We start from the raw sequence: 24007 nt of genomic DNA on the forward strand, positions 1-24007 counted from the left end.
AAAATGAAGGTTTAGGCTGAGGAGGGAGCAGGACTGTCACTGAAGTGGGAAGGCACACATGAGGTCAGCAAAACCTGAGCACAGTGTAATGTCATTAGGGGTGAAGTCAAGAAAGTAGCTTAAAATTAAGCCATAGAGAATCCAAAGATTTTTAATTTTCTTTTGATTTCAAAAATGATCTTTTCACATTATTGAGCAAGAAAATAATTAAGCCATCTATATATTAGACAAAGTTGTCAAAAGCAACTAAATGGAGGGATGTTAAAATGGGAAAGAAAAAAGGTAGCACATTTAACGTATAGCTAACAATACTGTATTACACACTCAAAAATGTGTTAGCAGGGTAAGTCTCATAGCACAAACAATAAAATAAATTTCCTAAAGAAAAAGTTAATTATTGGAATTGCCTAGACAGGAAATTATGAGACTTTGAACTGAAACAATAGTAACAGAATTCGAAAGAGGAGAATAAACTCTTGGGATATAGAATGAACAAAATTTTAACACTGTCTGCTGTAAAAAGTGAGGGAGATTAGAGGGATTAAGGTGACCCTCAGATTTCAAGAATAAAAATATGGCCAACAAATCCAGGGAACACAGATGAAAGAGAATATTCAATAAAGGAGACATACAAATTCAAATGGGGTCATTTTGAAATTGAGGCACATTTGAGATATCCTCACATCTATCCTTATAATCAAAACAAACTCACTATCTGCTCATTCTATGACCAGCGACCTCACTCACTGCTGCCTTACACTTCAGGGCTTACATGCACACACACACACACACACACACACCAAGAAAAGTAGCTTAAAATTAGACCATAGAGAATCTAAACTTTTTAAATTTAGAATAGATCTTCATCTAATCCAGGAACCATTCATCTATGGCTTCTATCCTTTAATATAATAAACAAAATCTGCATGTGAATCCAGGCAGAACTCCAAGTTCAGCATCATTTCTCACCATTCTCAGAGCTGGTACCTGAAGCTGCAGGTGTGCATTCTCTGCCACACTCTGTAATGGGTGAGCGGAAATTCTTCCATAAAGCTTTTCTCTATTGGGAGCAGGTGAGTCTAGCAAAGTACAGACAATTTTTTTTCTGGGGTATCCAGTGGAAAAAATAGAAAAGCATCATTTTTAAAGTACTGAAAGAAAAAAAAGTCAACATGCAACAACCTCATTCTAGCCAGAGAAATTAGTCATTTTAAGAAAATATAAAAGATTAATACCAAAAGTTCTGTTGTGTGTCTATATGTTAGCAATGAGATGAAAATGAAATTAAGAGCAGAATCATGTGAATAATTGCAACAAAATAATAAAATATCTTGGCATAAATTAAACAAACAAACAAACAAAACCAGAAAAGACTTGTAGACTGAAAGGTGCAAAATATTGTTGAAATTGAAGACCTAATAGAAAGATACTCTATGTTCATGGATTGGAGGACTTAACATTGTTATATGGCAACACTCCCCAAATTGATCTATAGATTCATCTCTATCAAAATTTCAAAATTCTAGTTGTAAATTTTTTTTTTGGAAATTGACAAAACAAAGTAAAAATTCACATGGAAGGCCCAAATACCAAGATCATCCAAAACAATGTTGTAAAAGTAGAAAAAATGTTGGGTAACTCACGCTTCACAATTTCAAAGCTTATTACTAAACTACATTATTCAAAACAGTATGGTTCTGGAACAGGATAAACATATAGATCAATGGAATAGAATTGAGAACCCTCAAATAAATTCATAAATTTGTGGGCAATTAATTTTAGACAAGAGTGCCAGCCAAGACCATTCAATGGGGAAAGAATGGTAAATGGTACTGAGAAAACTGTGTATGTATGTGCAAAAGAGTGAAGTTGGATCTTGTCTCATACCATAAACAAAAAATAACTCAAAATGAATTAAAGACTTAAATGTAAAAGCTAAAACTCTGGGAAGAAGGCATAGGTATACATATTTGTGGCCTTGGTGTGTATGTAACCAGCAGCAAATCCATATGGGTCTGCAGCAAACTCAATTCTCGCCTCCTAGGAGGAAAGAATTTGGCCAAGGGGCAGAAGTTTAAGGCAGAGGAAAGACCCAGGCAAGTTTTAAAGCAGGAGTAAAGGAAGCAAAGTACGCTTGGAAGAGGGCCAAGTGGGCAACCTGAGAGACCTAAGTGCCCTGGTTAGCCCTTGACTTGGGGTTTTACACATCACCATGGTTCTAGGGTTTGTGTTTCTCCTCCTTTGATGCTTTTTCCTTGGGGCAAGCTGTCTGTGTACTCAGTAGCCTGTCAGCACTTGGGAGGGGCTGCGCGCGTAGTGTTCTTACTGGAGTTGTGCGCATGCTCACTTGAGGCATCTTTCCCTCACCAGTGGGGTGTTCATAGAGTCATATGGTAGTTAAACTCCGCCATTTAGCCTCTGTGCACATGCTTAAGCCCACCTGCCCAACTCCAGAGATCTTATCAGGAAACTGCTGATCACCAGCTCCAGATGTTTTTTATCTATGTGGAAATTGTCTTTCCCTGATGCTGACTGTGACCAATTACTATCTTTGAAAGACAGTCACCTGAGCATCACCTGATGATCACCTGACATTCTGGTGTGTGTGTGTGGTGGCTAGGGGGCACGTCTCTCTTGCCCTGCTCTTATCTGCCTGACTATCTATTCTCACAGGTATATGTGAAGCAGATTTGCTGTGCACTGTTACTAATCCCAGGGAGTTGTGTTAATTTTCCAGAGAGAAATGCATGAAGGATAGCGGAGGTCATCGCCATGCCAACCACCACTTTAGCTCACTGCATCTTGAACTGCAATTTCCATCACTTGCATGATTCATATAACAAGTTGAGCAAAGCAACTGTATTACTCACAGATAGGCAGCAAAAGACAGTAGAAGCTTAGGATTCATGGTAAGTTTGTCTCCCAAGGCTCAGAAAAACTACCCAGAATGGATGGAATCTTGCCTGCATATGCCTCATGTTGCACTGCAGCTGAGAGACTCTGAAAATGCACTCTGCCCTGGGTTTTAAATCCAGGGGCTACGTTTAACGGGTAGCACTGCAGGACATCCTGTTCCAGGAGAGACAAGAACAGAGGCCGGGATTTTCCTGCCAGTTCCTCTTTATCACAGGATGTGGTATTGCTAGCACATCCTACAGTTATTCTTAAGAACTATAAAAGAGAAAAGGAGGATCCGCATTGCCAAGGCCATCCAGGGACTTATCCTTCACAGTAGGCAGTGACTTCTTAAATATGAAACTCAAAACACAGGCAACCAAAGAAAAAGACAAATTGGACTTAATCAATTTTTTTAAAGTCTGCACTTCAAAGGACACTTTCAAGAAAGACAACCTCAAAATGGATATATACTTGCAAATCATATATCTCACAGGGAATTGTATCAAGGATATATAAAGAACTCTTACAACTCAATAATAAAAAGACAAGTAATCTAATTTAAAAATGAGAAAGGATCTAAACATGTCTCCAACAAATATCTGCAAATGGCCAAAAACTGCATGAAAGATGCTCAGCATCATTAGTTGTTAGTGAAACGCAAATCAAAATCACAATGAGATACCACTTCACACCCAGTAGACTGTAATAAAGATACCCAGACAATAACAGGTGTAGGCAGAGATGTGAGGAAATCGGGACTCTCAAGAATTGCCGGTGCCATTGTGTAAAACAGTCCAGCAGTTACTCAAAAGTTAAACATAGAATGACTGTGTAACCCAGCCATTCCTCTCCTAGGTATACCCCCAAGACAATAAAAAATATATTCACATAAAAATTTATACACACATTTCAAACAGTATTATTCATATTAGTCAAAAAGTAAAAATATCCATCAATTGATGAGTGGATTAACTAAATAGATTTATAAAATAAAACTGGTCATAAAAAGGAACAAAGCATTGATACATGCTATACCATGGATGAACATTGAAAAGCTATACAAAGCGAAGAAGGCAGGCACAAAGGGGCACATATTGTTGGACTTCATTTATATAAAATGTCTAGAATAGACTGGGTGCAGTGACTCACGCCTGTAATCCCAGCACGTTGGGAGGCTGAGGCAGGTGGATCACGAGGTCATCCTAGCCAACGTGGTGAAACCCCGTCTCTACTAAAAATACAAAAATTAGCTGGGCGTGGTGGTGCACGCCTGTAGTCCCAGTTACTCGGGAGGCTGAGGCAGGAGAATCACTTAAACCCGGGAGGCAGAGGTTGCAGTGAGCCGAGATCGCACCACTGCGCTCCAGCCTGGAAATAGAGCAAGACTCCGTCTCAAAAAAAAAAAAAAAAAGTCAGGCCGGGCGCGGTGGCTCAAGCCTGTAATCCCAGCACTTTGGGAGGCCGAGACGGGTGGATCACGAGGTCAGGAGATCGAGACCATCCTGGCTAACAAGGTGAAACCCCGTCTCTACTAAAAAATACAAAAAACTAGCCGGGCGCGGTGGCGGGCGCCTGTAGTCCCAGCTACTCGGGAGGCTGAGGCCGGAGAATGGCGTGAACCTGGGAGGCGGAGCTTGCAGTGAGCTGAGATCATCCGGCCACTGCACTCCAGCCTGGGTGACAGAGCCAGACTCCGTCTCAAAAAAAAAAAAAAAAAAAAAAGTCTAAAATAGGCAAATCCTTAAAGACAGAAAATAGAGTAATGATTGCCATGGGCTGTGGGAAGGCACAAATTTGAAATAACATCTAATGACAAAGAATTTCTTTCTGGGGTGATAGAAATATTCTGGAATTTATGGTGATGGTTGCAGCTTTATGAATATACTAAAAACCACTGAATTATATATTCGAAAGGGTGGATGTTATGGCATGTAAATTATATTTCAATTTTTTAAAAAATGTTGACACCTCAACATGAAAATATTCAAAATTACAGCTCCAACATCAGAAAAAAGACTATATTTTTGGATCTCTAAGATCCTGATATGAGTAAGACCATGAGTCATTATTATTTGGACACTAAACGTTAACATGATCTTATTTATTAGCCAAAGTGTGGAGGGTCCTAGAGGCACAAGTCACACACCTAACTCCTCTGGGGTGCCTATCCAATGGAGTGAGATTGTGCCTTCCTTCCTGTGTCTTTCTTTCACTATGCCTGGGACAAAGTAGACCTTCACATAATTTTTATTCAATGCTACAGGATAAGAAAGGACACAAAAATGGGAGGAAGGGGCTGGGCGCAGTGGCTCACGCCTGTAATCCCAGCACTTTGGGAGGCCGAGGTGGGCAGATCATGAAGTCAGGAGATGGAGACCATCCTGGCTAACATGGAGAAACCCCGTCCCTACTAAAAATTAGTCAGGCATGGTGGCAGGCACCTCTAGTCCCAGCTACTCGGGAGGCTAAGGCAGGAGAATGGGGTGAACCCGGGAAGTGGAGCTTGCAGTGAGCCGAGATCGTGCCACTGCACTCTGGGCAACAGAGCGAGACTCCGTCTCAAAAAAAAAAAAAAAAAGGAGGAAGGAAGATCTCTCGAACACAGGCATCCCATGCATGACTACAGAATAAGGGGACCTGATAGGTATGCAGAAGAAGGGGACCTGAAGTCAGAGGGGGAAGTTTTTCTAGGGTTTGCTCTTGGAATTACTTATATCGAAAATTCAAGTGGAATAAGCAAAGGTGACAGAAGTGAATTACAAATCTTAAAGTTCCCTCAAAATGCTTGAAACCATCCCTTAGATGAGGTGTGGGAGCAAAAAAGCAAACTGAAACAATGTCAAATCATTGTGTCTCTAATTTTCCCTCCAGCAGTGTTGGTGTCCACTTCCCTGTCTCTTAATGGGCGCATCTATGTATCACCCCTTGTCAATACCTCTACTCAGCAACAGCCAGAAAATAGAAAGATGATATGAGTCAATAAAAGGAAAATAAAGGAACAAAAAATAAGAATAGTGGAGAGATCAGCTACTTGGGAAGCTGAGGTGGGAGGATTTGTTTGAGCCCAGGAATTTGGAACCAGCCTGGGCAAACAGCAAGACCTCATTTGTGGAAAAAATAAAAATAAAAGTATACATGATCTGGGTATGGTGGCCTGTAGTCTGTAAGATCTACCATTTAACTGACATACAAGATTGGTTCTAGAAACCATAGGACCCGCTGGAAATGTGACCTCACAGGAAGATGCGTCTTGTAGGCGGCAGCTGTGAGGTCTGGTTCCCTGACGTGCTGCAGCAACTGCCTTCCCGGCCCTGCCTGTGGGCTCCCTCCGTGCCCAACTCTGCCATGGACACCAGAGTCCTCTCCTGTGTGGTCATCTGTCCTCTGGGGACAGGTGAGTTTTGAACTAAAGGATCACCATCACTGGGCTTCATTTTGGGCTCTACAGCAGAGTCTCAAATATACCCTGGACCTCTGTGTTGACCAAAGATTTTGTGAAAGGTATTGACATCTATATGAAAACAAATAATTGCATTATGGAGTAAAAAGCAAAATTCATGTGAGTTTTTAAAGGAATGCAGGAGACTTCAAACAGGCTCCTTCACTGTAAGACATTCATCCTTCTGCCATTACAACTCTGTCTCATGCAGTCTCTTCTCCTCTGAGGTCTCTCAAATGCCGGCATCACACAGAACCCAAGACACCTGGTCAGGAGAAGGGGACAGGAGGCAAGACTGAGATGCAGCCCAATGAAAGGACACAGTCATGTTTATTGGTATCGGCAGCTCCCAGAGGAAGGTCTGAAATTCATGGTTTATCTCCAGAAAGAAAAAATCATAGATGAGTCAGGAAGGCCAAAGGAACGGTTTTCTGCTGAATTTCCCAAAGAAGGCCCCAGCATCTTGAGGATCCAGCAGGCAGAGCAAGAAGACTCAGCAGCTTATTTCTGTGCCAGCTCACCACCCACATCAATGCAGAGCCACAGCCTCTCAGTCCACAAACATCCTCCAGACCTGCCTTGGAAACAGCGGTGGGCTGGAAAGGGAAACGTGTTACCGGTACAGTGAACAGGTCAGCTCTAAGGCATTCTGCAAGTTGAGGATGGAAATAGGGGAGGATTGCAGGGATAGCATGAAACATCCCAGGCTATGCTCAGAAACTAAGACTCTGTCATCCAAAGGACATAAAGATTTTTAAGAACTAGACATAATTTTTCAGTTCTGACATTGACTTAATTTGTCAGTTTCAAAACACTTAGCAGTGTAACTCTTTTTTTATTCCATACTGTATGTCAAGTTCTATATTTCATGCTTTACATCAGTAATTTTATTTAATCACCAAGATACACAAGCAAAGGAAGTGCTTTCTTCATTCTCACTAAGAGAAATTATGGTTCTAGGAGTGAATTTCTAGAAAGAAAGAGACAGAGAGATGGGGGAATAAAGGGGAGGGAAGGGGAGGGGAGGGGAAGGGAGGGGAGAGAAGGGAAGGGAAGGGAAGGGAAGGGAAGGGAAGGGAAGGGAAGGGAAGGGAAGGGAAGGGAAAGGTAANAGGGAAGGGAAGGGAAGGGAAGGGAAGGGAAGGGAAGGGAAGGGAAGAACCTAGAAGGTGACAGAAAGCATTTGGCTCAAAGGGTTATGATTTTTATCTCACATCATGCTGCTTAGCATTCTTTAAGGCATAATCCTTGTTCTGCTCACTGCCGAGTAGCTGTGCAGGTTTGTACAGATGCTAGGTTCAAGAATTCCTGCTATAAAATTATAGAACATCTGAGAGATGATGGAAATAGAGTTGGATAAATTTGTCTAGAATTTAGGGAAAAGGTCTGGCCCACAGATATTGTTCATTAGAAATCTGTCACCTCAACTTTTTGTCTTAGTTAATATTTGTTTTTATTCTCATCACTCAACAAATATAGGCCACCTACAGAAAAAGATTTGTTATAATTTGCTTTGATGAAACAATTTCATAAAATGAAAAGGCAGACAAAAGCAAAGCCATTTCAAATACATGTGCAGGCTAAGTCCAGCCTCACCAGCGTGGAGTATAAACCATGTGACTCCACTGCATGTCTTTGCCCTTCAATTTTCTAAAATCCTTTAATGTACTCCCGCCCCTCCCTCACTTCACCCAAAAGGAGAAAAACCCAGAAAATCTTCCAGGAAGACAGAAGAGGGACACTGGCTGGGGAGCCTGAGAAAGATCCAGAGAGATCTCCAGAAAAAGACCAACGCTGAGACCCCAGCAAGGCTGCAGAGAAGATGGATTCCAAACTTCATGCCGTTTAAAACACCAGACATATAATTTAAAGGAACAGTCTTCCAAAGGCAGTGCTTTACAGGGAGGGGGAAAAAAGGCAAAGAGGAAGAAAGAGGGTCTTCTGGCAATTCAGTAGTGAGTAGAAAAAGAGAAAAAAGGGGGAAACAGAATTCTGCAAAACAAAAGGAAATCACAAATTAAGAGGACCCACAACCAGTCCCACTACGAAAACAAACAAAGCTCACTAAGGAGTCTGGATTTTGCTAGGATGATGGCTAAAGGAACATTAGACTAGGAGTTTTGTAAAACACCCCAATAACACGAAAATGAGCAAGATGAAAGTAACACCCATACAACGAAGGCAAACATCTCACCTCTCTTCCCTGTTCCCTTACCTCAAAAGCAATCATGAGGCAGAAGAAAACGTAAGTCTACACTCCAAACAGAAATAAATACACTCAAGGAAGCAGCTGAGGATATAAGTGACCATAACCAGACCAGCAGTTCAAAAACTCAGACCAGAAATGGCCAAAATGGGAAGACATCAGAAAAAGAAATTGATTGAACTCAGGAGGGACATGAACAAAAAAGACAAAATTATCCCAGTCATGAAAAATAAATTAAAAGATGACCAAGGGAGAATAAACCCAAATGAAAATTTAGTCAGGACAAAGGCAAAGACAAAGAAACAAGTCGGAGAATGAGAAGGACGTGAGTGAAACCAGCCAGTTAGAAGGTGGAAGGTGGTCAAAGGAGGCGAGGTCTTGGTGTGATTGCATGAAGGACCTGGAACAGCAGCGCTGGGCTCTGTGCAGCAGGACGGCTAAGCAAAAGGCTGTCACAGTGACCACAACGCCACTGGCCAGACCCCGAGAGAGCTGAGGGCATAAACAATGATAAGTTCTCCAGAGGATGGACTTCCTGCATACCCCGAGTTCATCATTACACATTCTATGCATGTAACAAAATACCACAAGTACCCACAAATAGGTACACACATTATGTATCAATGTTTTTTCTGTTTTGTTTTTATTTTTATTTTTTTAAAAAAGGAAAAATAAATGAATTCCACATTCTTGTATAATCAGAGTGTCTACAGCGCTCCTAGAGGAACCCAAACCTTATGGTCGCTGGAAAGATAAAAACCAATGGGCCAATTGGAGTGAAACTCTGGCCCGGAAACGTGGGGTGCCAGCCCCCTCAGCACAGATGCAACGCAGAGTTATGGGAGGTGCCAATGACTCTGCTCTCTGTCCTGTCTCCTCATCTGCAAAATTAGAAAGCCTGTCTTGAGTATTTCCAGGAACCTCCCACCTCTTGGCTCCAGCCACCAACAAACTCTGCACGTAAGGCCAGGAGAAGCCCCAGAGCCAAGCCTCTTTTCTCATTCTCTTCCCACAAGTGCTTGGAGCTACAAGGAGGCCCCCTTTCCACTATGAGCAACCAGGTGCTCTGCTGTGTGGTCCTTTGTCTCCTTGGAGCAAGTGAGTCCTGGGTTCAGGGAAAAAATTCCTATCTGGAATACTGCAAGTTCCAAATCTAAGGCTTCCCTGAGGGACCGCAGCATCAGGCACCTCCGTGCCCTGTACTTCAGGCATGCCTCTTTCTTTTCCAGACACCGTGGATGGCGGAATCACTCAGTCCCCAAAGTACCTGTTCAGAAAGGAAGGACAGAATGTGACCCTGAGTTGTGAACAGAATTTGAACCACGATGCCATGTACTGGTACCGACAGGACCCAGGTCAAGGACTGAGATTGATCTACTACTCACAGATAGTAAATGATATTCAGAACGGAGACATAGCTGAAGGGTACAGTGTGTCTCGGGAGAGGAAGGAATCCTTTCCTCTCACTGTGACATCAGCCCAAAGGAACCCAACAGCTTTCTATCTCTGTGCCAGTAGTATAGACACAGTGAAGCACGGATGTCGCCTCTCTGTGCATAAATGTGCCCAGTCCTGCTTCCCCGACCAGGTGGCAGGGCTCCTCTGCACTGTGTGACGGCAGGAAACGTCACTCAGCCACCAAGTTTAAAAAACTATATATATATAAAAACTATATATATAGTTTAAAAAACTATATATATATATAAAAACTATATATATAGTTTAAAAAACTATATATATATAAACTATATATATAGTTTAAAAAACTATATATATAAACTATATATATAGTTTAAAAAACTATATATATAACTAAAAATATATATCTAAACTATATATAAAACTAAAACTATATATAAATATATATATAGGTTTAAAAAACTATATATATAACTAAAAAATATATAAACTATATATAAAACCAAAACTATATATAAATATATATAACTAAACTTTATATATGAGACTAAAATGACAGTTTTATACAGTTTTTTAAACTATAGTTTTGTATATATATAACCATATATGTATATATCATTTTTTAAACTATAGTTTTGTAGTTTTATTTGTTTATTTACTTATTGGAGACAGAGTCTCACTCTGTTGCCCAGGCCGCGGTGCAGTGGCATGATCTCAGCTCACTGCAATCTCTGCCTCCCGGGTTCAAGCAATTTTCCTGCCTCAGCCTCCCAAGTAGCTGGGATTACAGATGCACACCACTGTACCTGGCTAATTTTTGTATTTTAGTAGAGGCAGGGTTTCACCATGTTGGCCAGGATGGTCTCAAACTCCTGACCTCAGCTGATCCACCCACCTCGGCCTCCCAAAGTGCTGGGATTACAGGCGTGAGTCACCGTGCCTGGCTGTTTTATAGTTTTATATAGTTATTTTTAAAAACTAGAAATATAATAGTTTTTTAAACCTACTTATTGGCTGAGTGAAGTTTCCTGCCATATATGATATATAGATATGTTATATATGTGTTATATGTTGTATATAAGATATATACATGTATATATAGAGAGTCAGAGAGACACAGAGAAGAAAGAAGAGAAAAGTTAATCGTACAACCCCAAGCTTTTTTCTGTTTTACTGAATTCTAGATGAATAGATGAATGAATGAATAGAAATGAATGAATGAATAGAAAATTTTCCCTTCTTTCAGGAAGATAAAAAGGGCTGTGGAAAGAGAGATGCAGAAGACAAACCCTGTAATCACAATTTCATATGACGCATGCTTTAATGAGAGACGTTAGTGGAGTATAGGAAATAACATAGCCAATTCTGTCTGGTGACATCAGGAAGGGCGTCAAAGAGACAGCAAATTTTCAGATGAAACTTATTATTCAGATTTCACCAGATGGGCAAGTAGGATTTCACCAGATGGGCAAGCACCAAAAGAGGGAGGCAGGCTAAGGGAACTATGAAAGGAAAGAGTGATGAGATAACACCAGGAAAAAAAATATCAACACTCCCTCCTCCACTGGAATATGGCAATGGAAGAAAATTTGGACAAATGAATGGAGTCAAGTTATTGAACAAAATTGAGTTTCTGGTTCTAGTGGTCCTTCATTGGACATCTGTGTAGAAACATTCAAGAAGCTCCGTAAGTGCAGGTCTGGCACTTAGAGGAGAGGGTCGGGCTGGAGAGAAATGTTTGAGTGATAGATAAGCACACAGGTGTGAATAAAACTTCCCAAGTGATCTTGTTTTCTATGTTTTCTCTCTTTATGCTCTGCCACCTGTGCATTGAATTAGAAGGTAAGTGGTGTTAATTCTTATGTTGACTTACAAATGTTTATTTGATCATATAATTATGCTTCTAGAAATTGATGTTTCTGTATTATTCTTCAGATACAACTAAAACTGCTGGTTGAAAACTTTTTAAAAATATTGTCGGAAGCATCAAATAACCTTAGTCTGTCCTGCTGTATTGTTCTCTTTTTCCAGGGATAAGAAATTTTTAGAAAAATGTAAGTGCCTGTCCAGAATACACAAGACTTGGCTCCACGAATTTTCTTCGAATTATTGCCTGGATTCTGTGTTTAGCCTTGGATTTCTTCTTCTACATAGCCTATGGGAGTTTGACTCACACAGTCTCTCACAGAAACCAAAATACTAAAACATAGAGATGGAAAAGATATTTCTCCCTGAATAGGATCTAAAGAACATTAAAATATGGTAGCATGAGAACTACAAGCAGTCATTGAAACTAATGCTTTCTGACAGTAGTAGGTAAAACACTGGAAATGAGATGGCTCTAAGATACCTCACTTTGAATGTCCAGACCATATTCACAGATACCTCCACATCAGTCATTCTCTGAGCCAGAGGATGGAGCCAGGGACCTTCATGGCGGTGGGAGAGACACAGACCCATAGTGTTATCTGTGCTCTATGTACAAGCCATTCTCCAGAGGTGATGGGATGGGGAAAGACTGTCTGTCCAAGGAAAGGAAGAAAATGAAAGGGAAGACAGTAAGAGATAGACAATCTTGTTTCTCCTTGTTTTTCTTGTCCGTGACTAGAATGAACACAAATTCCTTTCTTTCAGTTGAGGAATTTATTAAAGCAGAGCATAAGAACTTAAATAGACTTCAAAAATTCTACTGTAAAACTATTAACCATTTGCTTTTTTCAGGGTAATCTTAATACTGAAAAGAGTGCTGTAGCTATGAAGTTTCATCATAACCTCCATTCCTAGAACCAGGTTGTAAGAGAGATATCAGCTGAAGTAAAAGACAGGAAAGTTTTAAAATGTAAAATATCACTGAATGTTTTCTTAGCAAGTTTTGAGAGGCCATCACATCTATTAAACAGAAAGATAATTTACATAAAATTTTAATCTAGAACTATTTCTTTAACATAATAAACATAATTGCTCAATTTAAAATCACATTGAACATAACCAACAGTAAATTAGACAAGTCAGAAAACCAATCTGTCAACTCTATAAAAATTCAAGAAATAGTCCAGAATTCTTAGGAAGCAGAAAGATATTTAACATGTGAGAAAAAGGTATTACCACAATAGCAGCTTTATTCCCAGTGGCCCCAAACTGGAAAATATTCAACATCCATTAACAATGCAATAGATAAATGATTGTGTTGCATTTATGTAACAGAATACAATATAGCAAAAAATGTAATTTCCAACAGATATTTTAAATATAAGATTGAATAAAATATAGTAGACACAAAATTATACGGTATGTAGTCAGAATAGTGATTAATTTGGTAGCATTATGTATTTACTCTGAGGGAGACATGAGGAAGGCTTTTGGAATTCTGAATTCTATATCTTGATCTGGATGATGATTATACGAGTATATTCATTTCAAAAATTCATTTGGCTGAACACTTAAGATTTGTGCAGTCTATGTATTTTATACCTCACTTAGAAAGCTTAGAATGTAATGACAAGTATCTTACTTGACAAACGATCTATTGCTGTGTAACAAACCACTCCAAAAGTTAGTGATTTAAAGGAACAACATATTATCTCTTGTGGTTATGTAAAAGGGTACAGCTGGACAGTTCTCACTTAGGGCTGCTCACATAGTCACTGTCAGTCACTAAGGCTGGAGATATCTGAAGGCTCCACTAGGCTGGATATCCAAGGTGGCTTTTGTGTGCCCCTGTTGGTTCGTTACCTGGGATGGCTGCAGTAGCTGTGGACCCGCTGAGCATGTCTCTCTGTACACAGCCTTCGATGTGATTAGATGGACTGTCTCACAGCATGGTGGCCTCTAGGCAGCTAAAGTTTTTGCATGGTAGTTGTACCCTAAGAACGAGCATTCAAGAGACCCAGATGTGGTCAGCTAGGCTCCATACAGCCCAACCTGGGAAATATGCAGTGTCACCTCCACCACAATCCAGCCAACTCGGATTCAAGAGAAAGGCACTCATGGGAAGGTGACCACTAGCCAGTGTGCTTCATCAGGCTGGTATCTTTGAAGACCAGATACCACACCCCAGTCATTTGAATTTCTGTCGTTACTTGGTACTCTTAGTTTTTCCCTGCTGCTCTTTTTGCATTGGAGTCCTTTTGGGATGACATCAATAAAACTATTTCATGTTTTTAAGATTGTATTTGTCTAGTATTTCTTTTTCAACCTTTCTACATGTAGCCTTTTTGTTGTTTTTATTCTTCATGTGGGTATTTCATAAGCAGTGTGTATTTTTTCAGCCTCATGATTTATACAACTAGAATCCTCAGTCTATTGTCTTAAATGTATTTCTGTATAGCTTTCTATAGCAGGTGATTTCCTGGGTTTTGAGTTATGTTTCTTATTTGGTTTTGTACATTAATTTTTCTCACATTTTGGTTTCTTCTTCCCTCATGTATGACCTTATTTTTGTTGACTATTTTTCTCATTTCATTATTTTGTCTTTCAGAAGTCCACAATTCATTTTCATTTTTTGATGATTAACTGTAACATTTTATTGTATAATTATATTAAGAAAATCTGAGATTAGTCTTATCTTTATCCTTCTCCTGAAGCCTATGCAAACTTTAGAACAATTAACACCTATGGTTTCCTTTATGATTTCCAATATTTTGGATAGTTAGAATGTTAGATCTGTCTAACTATAATAACTAGAAGTATTATTGTTTTATTTTATCAATACTTAATTACAATTACCTACCTATGTGTTAACCATCATCTTTAACCGTCATTGTTTTTGCACAAAACTTTAGTATACCTACTCAGAGCAGAAAGAGGATCCATCATATTCTGTGTCTGCCCTATTAAGCATGCTTCTTTGCTGCATGGCCTTTGATTCCTGGTAGCAGATTTAACCCAGACAAAGATGTAGAGCCCTGTTATGGGCTATCAGATCCCAATACCAAGGCTTTACTTGTGCCACAGCCCTTTGATCGCAGGCCACTGACTCTAACTTCTATCTCCTTTTCTAACAGTTCTCATGGATACTAAAGTCCCCCAGACACCAAGAAAATTGGTCACATTGACTAATTTTAAGAGATGGCATTGCAGTAGTCTCAGAAAATGAAAAGTCATAGCACATACTAGCTATTGACAACGTATGGCTTGGCCTATGGCAAACCCATGACACAAATGAAAGTGTCAGGGAAGAAAAACCACCATAAGCATTAAGGAACAAAAGAGTATAGTATAGGAATTAGGCCTGACACGGATAAGTGAAAGTTTGAAAAGGGTCAGAAAAAACAACTTTAACAAGCTCTGGTAAAGGTGGATGAACTGGACTTTGCATTAAGTTTTGCATTAAGTTGGGTATATCCATGTACTACACGGAACCCTAAAGGAGATGGTGTAGGAATTTATGGAAGATGGCTGACTCTATGTGCCAACAGCCCTGTAAGTTCTCAGAAAAGTTTGGTGGTGGGACTGCAGTCCCTCCTGGTCAGCAGAGATGGCAGTCAGTATAAAGAGCTGGATGTGAAGCAGGGGAAAGTCAGCTTAAATTGGAACTCCCTGGCACTTTTGATGCTACTTCTCACTGCCTGGAACCAGTGATGACTTCACAACTCAGTGGCAGCTGTTTTACTTTCCCCTTACAAACTTCATGCATTTCTTCCCCCATGATCAACTCAAACCTGGAACCATACTAGGAAAAAGTTATCTGAAACACATTCCTTGCTTAGCCAGGTTGACACAGTGATAAAACACCACAGGAATATCCAGATGCTTCTTGACTTGCAGTGGGGTAATATCCTGATAAATCCAGCATAAATTGAAAACATCATAATTCAACTTACAATATCCAGCTTATCTGTACATAACCCCATCATAAGTCAAGGAGCACACTGAAATGCATATTGCTTTAGCACCACTGTAAAGTTGAAAAGTCATTAAACCATCATGAGACCATCTGTACCTGACAATTAGTGTTTCTCAAAATTAATAGAAAGATTTTCTTCTGATCTGAAGGCCTTCCAGCCACTCTCTCCCAGACATATCATAATATTGGGCCAGAGGTCACCCATCGCAAGCTGTCCTTACTTACTCTTTGCAGAAAAAGTAGTTAGCACTATGAAGTGGCCTCATTTTAATGAGATCCAACATACCCAGGAAAGAAAAAATGCAGCCACAGGAGCATACAGATGCCCTTCAGTAGATATGTCAATATTAACATAATGCAATAGCTATATTTGTTATGATAAAACGATTCCACAATTGCACAAACATAATATGATGAGCGAAGTCTAAATCTTATCTTTTCTAGCTACCTATGCCAGAGAAGAACTAAATATTAAATGAAAGCATAATTGGGAGGCTGTTATAAAAATGAAAACATAGGGCTTTCAGAATAACTTTCCAGCTCCTTGTAATTGCTACACATTTCCAACGTCGATCCATTAAAACAAGTATCCCAGCATGTTCAAATCAAAGAATTTCTTATGCCTCCTAGAAACTATTTTCACTGCCCAGTACTTAGTATGATCTCCATTACAATAGAATAAATGTAATTATTCTCACAACCTCAACAGTGATTAACATGGAAACATACAAGCTAAATCAAGAAATAATATTAGAATGTTTAGAATTGAGTCCATCTATATATGAGGGAAATTGTTATGAGATACTCATGAGGTAACTGTCTCATTTAGAAAATGATGAAGTGGCTTCATCATGATTATGAAGAAACATTGGACTTCCAGCTGAGGCACTGGCCTGGGCATTATCAATATTTATGGCAGTTCCAACCTGAAGGTCTAGTGATTAACCACCATGAGTTGTCTTGTTATGATTACTTTGAGGATATGAAACAGACGCAGCAAACAGATTCCAATGCCATTCATTACCCAAACATACACTTATTTCCTTATAAGAAACTCACTTAAGTCATTGTAATGCTCTATATCTCAGTGTATTTGTAATAAATTTAGAAGTTGATTTGGGAAATCTTCAGGCCACTTTGGGCAATGTATGAGTTTTTGTTTTGTTTTGAGATGCAGTCTCATTCTATCACTCAGGCAAGAGTGCAGCGGTGCAATCTTAGCTCACTGCAACCTCCGCCTCCCGGGTTCAAGCAATTCTCTACCTCAGCCTCCCAAGTAGCTGGGATTACAGGCGCCTGCCACCACACCTGGCTAATTTTTGTGTTTTTAGTAGAGACGGGGTTTCACCATGTTGGCCAGGTTGGTCTTGAACTCCTAACCTTGTGATCCACCCGCCTCTGCCTCCCAAAGTGCTGGAATTACAGGCGTGAGCCACTGAGCCTGACTTGTATGGTTCTTTGATAGGCAGAGAGATGGATGTAACACTGGTCATGGGCAAAGATTACCACCAGGGGGCAGACTAGAGCATCCTTGAGATTCTGTGATCAGTCAGTCATCCCTCCTCGCTGGTGAATGCAGACGTGGTCACAACTCTCCCCGGAGAAAGTGGTGTGGTGCCATCACCGAAGATGCTGTTGCTTCTGCTGCTTCTGGGGACAGGTATGAGCCTCCTTCTACCTGGGAGCTTCGGTGGGCATGTGCGTGTGTTGGCATGGTCAAGTGGTGGCCAGGCAATGTGGATTGTTTATGCTCATCAAAGGGAGAGGGAGCGGCTCTGCTCTCTAGAGGTGTAAACGGTAAGGTGAGAGCCACCGGTCAGAGGAGATGGGGGATTATGGCCCTAGGGAGATGACAGAAAGATTGCACAAAACAAACGGGATTCTCCAGGAGCTGGGGAGTGAGGCTCAGCTCTGCCTGTCATCCTGTCTGACTCGGGTCCTACTGGGCTCTCCTCTCTCTGGCTTCTGTTTTCAGCAGGCTCCGGGCTTGCTGCTGTCGTCTCTCAATATCCGAGCAGGTTTATCTGTAAGAGAGGAACCTCTGTGAAGATCGAGTGCCGTTGCCTGGACTTTCAGGCCACAACTATGTTTTGGTATCGTCAGTTCCAGAAACAGAGCCTCATACTCATGGCAACTTCCAATGAGGGCTCCGATGTCACATACGAGCAAGGCGTCAAGCAGGACAAGTTTTCCATCAACCATCCAAACCTGACCTTCTCCACTCTGACAGTGACCAATGCGCATCCTGAAGACAGCAGCTTCTACATCTGCAGTGCTAGAGACACAGCACCAGGAAGGGATCAGAGACCGCGGCAAGAACCCCCTGCAGCTGGGCCTCTGCCCCAGCGGGCCCCTGAGTGCTGAGAGGGGAGGCGTGGAGATGGAAAACCACAGCTTTCCTGACTGAGACATCTGGGTGCGTGTGTAGGGGGTGTGTGTGTGACATCTGGGTGTGTGTGTGTAGGGGGTGGGGTGGGGTGGGAGGAGAGAAAGAAAAGAAGCCCTGTGAGTGTGGAGAGTGGAGGAGCTGTAGTGTTTGAGACCCATGAAATGGCCATAGAGTTGGGCCTAAAGTGGTCAGTGGACGTGGAAGCTTCCCTGAAAATTATAAAACCTGGAATTTTGCCCTGACTCTGCCACATTAGTCATGTGCTCTTGAATAGATCTACACACAATTCTAGAGGTAGATATGAAGACAGTTGTATAATCACTGTGTATTTCCTATAATAAACTTCAGCGATTGGCTTTCTTGTCATCATGCTGGGCTCTCAAGACAAAGATAACCAAGAGGCAGCCAAGTAGCCAGTTATGCATGAGTACGTTACCTTAGGGGAGGATGGCAACAGCATTGAATAGCACCCACTTCAAATTTGTGTTCAGTCCTCCTTGGACCAGGACCACCAAAATAAAATCCTATCACATTTCCTGTAAATGTTGAATGCCATCATGTTCTCCATGCTGTTTCGATTGATGAATGAACAGAGTAAGACTCGGTACAAAGGAAGGAGAGCACCCTCTATGCCTAGGTAGACATGATATGGAATGTATCCCTAGGGAAGGTGCTGGTGAGCTGGCTTCTGGGAAAGGTGTCAAGGGGAAGCGCGGGCAGAGGTACCTAGAAGGAAGATCTTAGACAACATGGCTTGTCTACAGAGTTGGAAACTTCTACCAGTAGCTAGAAGACAGTAAGTGGAACAGTGAAAATCCTTTCCTAGGAGAAACCAAATGTTTACATTGACCACAAATCTGTATGAGCCAATAGAAAATGAGCAAAACATGATCATACATTTAATAGAAGAAACATGTATGACCAATAAACATATAGAGATATTTTACGGCATTGATGATCAGGATAATATGAAGCAAGACATAGTGATACATAGCCTTATATCCACTTGATTAGCAAAATATAAAAAGTTTAGAAATATAAAATGTTAGCGAGGGTATGGATTCATAGGATTACTTATAAATTACTGATGGGAGCATAAGTACTATAAACCATTTGGAAACAGTTCAGCATCATCTCATAGTTGAAGATTTCTATGTCCCATGACTCAGCAATTCCACTCCTAGATTTACATCAGGAGAGGCTCTTGCATACATGACTCAGCAATTCCACTCCTAGATTTACATCAGGAGAAGCTCTTGCATACACATATCAGAAGATATAAATACAAAAGTGTTCTTAACAGCACCAAACAGTAGAAAAACATGGCACCAAGCCACACATGCACCGAGAAGAGTGAATGAATAAACTGTGGCATATTCATATGAGTCAAAATGAATGAACTATAGTGAAGAGCAAGGTTATAGATGAATCTTAGCAATATAATAGCAAATGCAAAAACTAAGTCTAATGAGACTATGCAAAGCCTAATGTGCTTTGCATAAAGCTAAAAACAAATAAGTCAAGGAAATAATTTTCAGGAATAAAATATGTTAGGTCAAATTTTATTGAAAGGAAAGCAAAGACCAGTCATATGCTGGAGCCTACCTAATCAGTTCATGGGAGCTGACTGTATACATTTTTCCCAACTCCAGTTTTAGTGACATCATTTTGTTAGCTTGAAACTGGCAATAGTGAGGGCATTTACACTATAGAAATCAGCAAACACAATAAATTACAGTTTTGCTTTATTTTCCTCCAGAGAGTTAGTTGTCAACCCTTTACCAACACACTACTGGCAGGGAATAATAGTGACCCAAGTTCAGGATTTTTATAAGGCTGGGGCATGGCAGGAGATAGAATGAGAGAGAACTATATAGCTATACATTTAAATATTGTCAAGGTCTGTCTTGCATAATGTTGAGGAGGAGATGTTTTACAAGTTCCTATTACATTTTTACATAAATAAATAATTACTCATTGAGAAGCAATGCCTATGTGTTATCCTTAACCACAGGTTAAGATAAATAAAATTGTATGCATATAGAATCAAAAAGAAGAGATAAATGAATAGATTAGAGTTCTTACAAGAAAAGGATCAAGAGCATTTTATAGTCAAAACCAGGAGTGAAATAGCAGTGGCTCAACTGCTACCATCCTCATACAGACATCGGCTGCTGAATTAATCACGGCGGACAACCTGCTACCCAATAGACCTGGACCCTTGTCAACCCCTTTGCAACAGAGAGCAAGGGTTTAGACACTAAGGGTGAACGTGAAAACATGGAGATGACACCTGGCCCGTGACCAAGGTGGAACTGACTGGAATAAGATGGGAGCCAAGTCCGCAGTGCACACGCTGCTGTTTTTCATCTCCGCTATGACCATGTGTTGCTGGTGGTTAAATACCCTACCTGGGTTCAGTCACCTCAGACTGTGCCATTGTCACTGAACTCACGGACCCATTTTAGTTGTAGCCTTTTACTCTGTTAGTGTTTTCAGCCTGGAGAACAGAGCTAGGAAAATACTTTTAAAATATTCCACTGCTTACTAATGGCATGGAAAAGACAAGAGCTTTTAAGGCTCTGGCATGAAACACGGAGACAGTGGTTACATTCCTATTTCATGCAGTCACTATTTTCCTCTGCATTAAGCTGAGGAGTGTAGTGTTTCAGTGACATTTAGCATGGAACAGTGCTAGGTTCAGACCTGCCTTTCCCAAACCAGCTGGCTATCAAGGACACAGCCTACTGCCTACCTACATTACCTTAGGAAAGAAGACAACAGCGTTGAACAGCATTCAGTCCAAATTTGTGTTCTGTCTTCCTTGGACAAGTACCAACAAAATAAAACCCTATCATATTTCCTGTAAATTTTAAATGCCATACATTTTTGATGAGCAATTATTTTTGAAGTGTTGGACTTCCTGTTCTGATTTAATATTCTACTCTCTGGGCTCAGTTGTATTTGAAATCAAGTTCACCTTTCAGAGGCAGTGATGGGTGAGGTAAGAGACAGACTCTTACATCCTCCTGCCCGATACACACACACACACACACACACACACACACACACGGAAGCACTGTGTTCCCCAGTAATGGAGAAGCCATGGGGAGAATTTCAGAGGTTTCAAGGGAGCCAGAGTTTTCTAATTCCTCTATATCCTTGGATATCCCCATTCTTAATGTCAAAAACAATCTCTGGAGCTGGTTTCCAGGAGTCTGAACCCATTTGCTACAGTACATGTATCATCTCAGGGGTCCAAAGGTGAATATTTGATTAGCTACTTCACAACTTCATACCACTGCTGCTGTTTTACCATTCTGGAATGTGGAAGGCAGTGTGACTCCTATTAACTGACCAGTAGTCAATTTCAACTACCCATAAATATGTGAGAGTCTTTTATCTGTAATCTCCTATCTGGTGCCATTTTTGAAAAGCAGTTAAGACTCTTTTATTCTAAAAAATGAACTATGTCTCACTTCTCGAAAGTAATTATTGATGAAATGCTCCCTGGAGAGTCTGAAGCCCCTGATATTGCATATTTAATGGCTATCCACCTTTTAATAAAAGGTATGGGGATAAATTTTAAATATTATTCCTAAATACCTTACATCAAGAGGAGCTAGAGTTAATTAAGTGGGACGAGAGATAATGAGTTCAAGGGCATTTAAGAAAGATTAAAGAACCAGTGCAAATGTTTTAATCAGGAAATAAATTGGTGTGTTTAATGACAGGAAAGAAGTCAGCAGCGTGGCAGCAGCAGGGGGAGGAGGCGGTTGAGTACAGAGCAAAATTGAAGAAGGCAGGAAGGCATCAGACCACTCACAACCTTACTGGTCAAGATAAACGATACAGAATCCAACATAAAGCTTAACAGGAGACACTGAGGTTTTGAACCTTTGAATTCTGTAGTAATCAGATTCGTGGCTGTGTGTGTATCTGTGTATTTAATCACCCTGGTCACAAAGTGAAGAAATAATGGACCGTGCAGGGAAGGCAAAATGTTACCTCTACGCTCTTCGGGTTTTTTGGCTGGGCCTGAGAACGGAACAGATTAACAGGAGAAAAGAGAACGGAACAGATTAACAGGAGAAAAGCAAACACATGTATTTAATGTAAGTTTTACATCACATGAAAGCCCCCACAATTACAGGAAGACCTGAATATGCAGTTAGAGTTGAACACTCATATACTGAATTGGGCAAAGAGTCATACACTGTTAAAAGGTGAAAAAGTAAAGGGGCTTTGGCTAGGGTTGCTGGTGGAATGGCAAAGTGACGAGGAAGGTGAGGGTTAGTTTAACAAGCTTTTTTGGTACAGATTCCTTGGCCTCAACATCATCCCATTCTATCTTCGATGTTATGATGCTACGATTCTTTCTTCCTGGTATAGCTAAGACATTTTTTAATATGGGAGGCTTATTCCATTTTTCAAGAAGAAAAGGGGAAGGGTCAGAATACTCCTCTTATACCTGCTATTGTCTAAAGACATTAAAGGCATTAAAACGCCTCTCGCTCAAAATAATCCTTATGCCAAAGTGGCGTGTTTGGGGCAGAGGGTTGAGGGGCTTATGCTGCCACCCTCCAGCAGTGTGGACAGAGTTGATGTGGAGGAAAAATGTTAGCTCAGACAAGCAGTAGTTTAGCTCGGATAATGATGATGGTGTTAGAAATATGGGGAAAATGAGACATTTAAAAGGAAGTAAATCAAAAGACTTGGCAATTGGTTAGACATGAGCAGCAACATGCAGGGGGTGGGGGGTGATGATTAAGAGACTGCTACAGACAGACAAATAAGGAGGACCAAGTGGGAAGAAGATCAAGATTTACCTTGAGATTGGGAGTGCCTTTGAGACAGTGATCTAACCAGGAATATGCAGAGAGCAGTTGGATGTACAATCATGGACTCAGAAAATGGATCTGGATAAGAAGTATACCTTTGGGACATTTAGCCTCACTGGAAGAATGAAAGTGCCTCCAACCCCTTGATATAGAGTTTACAATGAAAAGAGCAGAGAACATAGGATAGAGATTTAGGGAGCACACCTGCCTTGGGGGACTATAAAAGGTTGAGGGAGGCAAAATGCACTGATAAACCACCATGGGCATTAACCACCATCTTTATTATTAACTAGACTAATGGCTGAGTCATGGTGTCAGTAATCACTAGTAACAATGTTGTGGAGTGTGTGGCAGGTACCACACCAAGCGCTGCTTTTTTCTTAATTCCGCTCTGATGCTTGGGATGCCTCCTTGCTGCCTCGCTGCGGGGCGGGCCACTCCCGACTCATGCAGGCTGAGGCAGACCTCAGCGGGCATCGGATGAATTCGCTCCTTTGACCACTAGAGGGTGATGTGGATCTTTCTATAAAATATCTGCCACTCATCCAGTGTGGACTCGGAGCTTCACCAGATATTTCAGATGATATGCTTAGGTGCTGATTGACCGAAAAAATTGCAGATATCTGGGAGGCCAATTGGTCTTTAAAAATGGCAGGATCTAATCTTAACATTTTGTAAAACCCTTAGCGTTTACCCATATCTGGCACCTGTAGTCATGTGATTTCTACATAATTGATAAACACATAAATGAATAATGCCGTGGTTTCTATTCAACATTGTGCTGAATTTGCAACCAGTGAAACAAGGGGAAAAAGTTGAAAATGAGAAAGGAAAGAAAAATAAGTAAGTATTGGAGCATGACAAGCTTAGTTATAGAGATTCAAAAGGGTCTAAAGAAGAAATGCATTATCAATAACAAAATGTAGTAACTTTACTGAATTTAACATAAATATAAAACATTATTTTATTT

The 24007-nt window shown here is 40.6% G+C and overlaps 1 protein-coding gene and 1 gene segment (V, D, J or C); both read left to right on the forward strand.

The window, feature by feature from the left end:
• The first annotated feature begins 6063 nt into the window (after positions 1-6063).
• The window catches only part of LOC112620195 (immunoglobulin delta heavy chain-like), a 233042-nt gene continuing 215098 nt past the window's right edge, over positions 6064-24007 (forward strand). Inside the window, exons 1-2 of the mRNA XM_025378479.1 lie at positions 6064-6292; positions 6565-6858. Of these exons, the coding sequence (XP_025234264.1) occupies positions 6142-6292; positions 6565-6858 (445 nt within the window). The 5' untranslated portion in view covers positions 6064-6141. The remainder of the gene's footprint in view (positions 6293-6564; positions 6859-24007) is intronic.
• Positions 17437-18552, forward strand: LOC112620216. The segment is given in 3 exon segments: positions 17437-17467; positions 17783-18217; positions 18252-18552. Coding segments are annotated over 2 exon segments (420 nt in total).

The sequence above is a fragment of the Theropithecus gelada genome, chromosome 3, assembly GCF_003255815.1.
Source record: "Theropithecus gelada isolate Dixy chromosome 3, Tgel_1.0, whole genome shotgun sequence".
Lineage (NCBI taxonomy): Eukaryota > Metazoa > Chordata > Mammalia > Primates > Cercopithecidae > Theropithecus > Theropithecus gelada.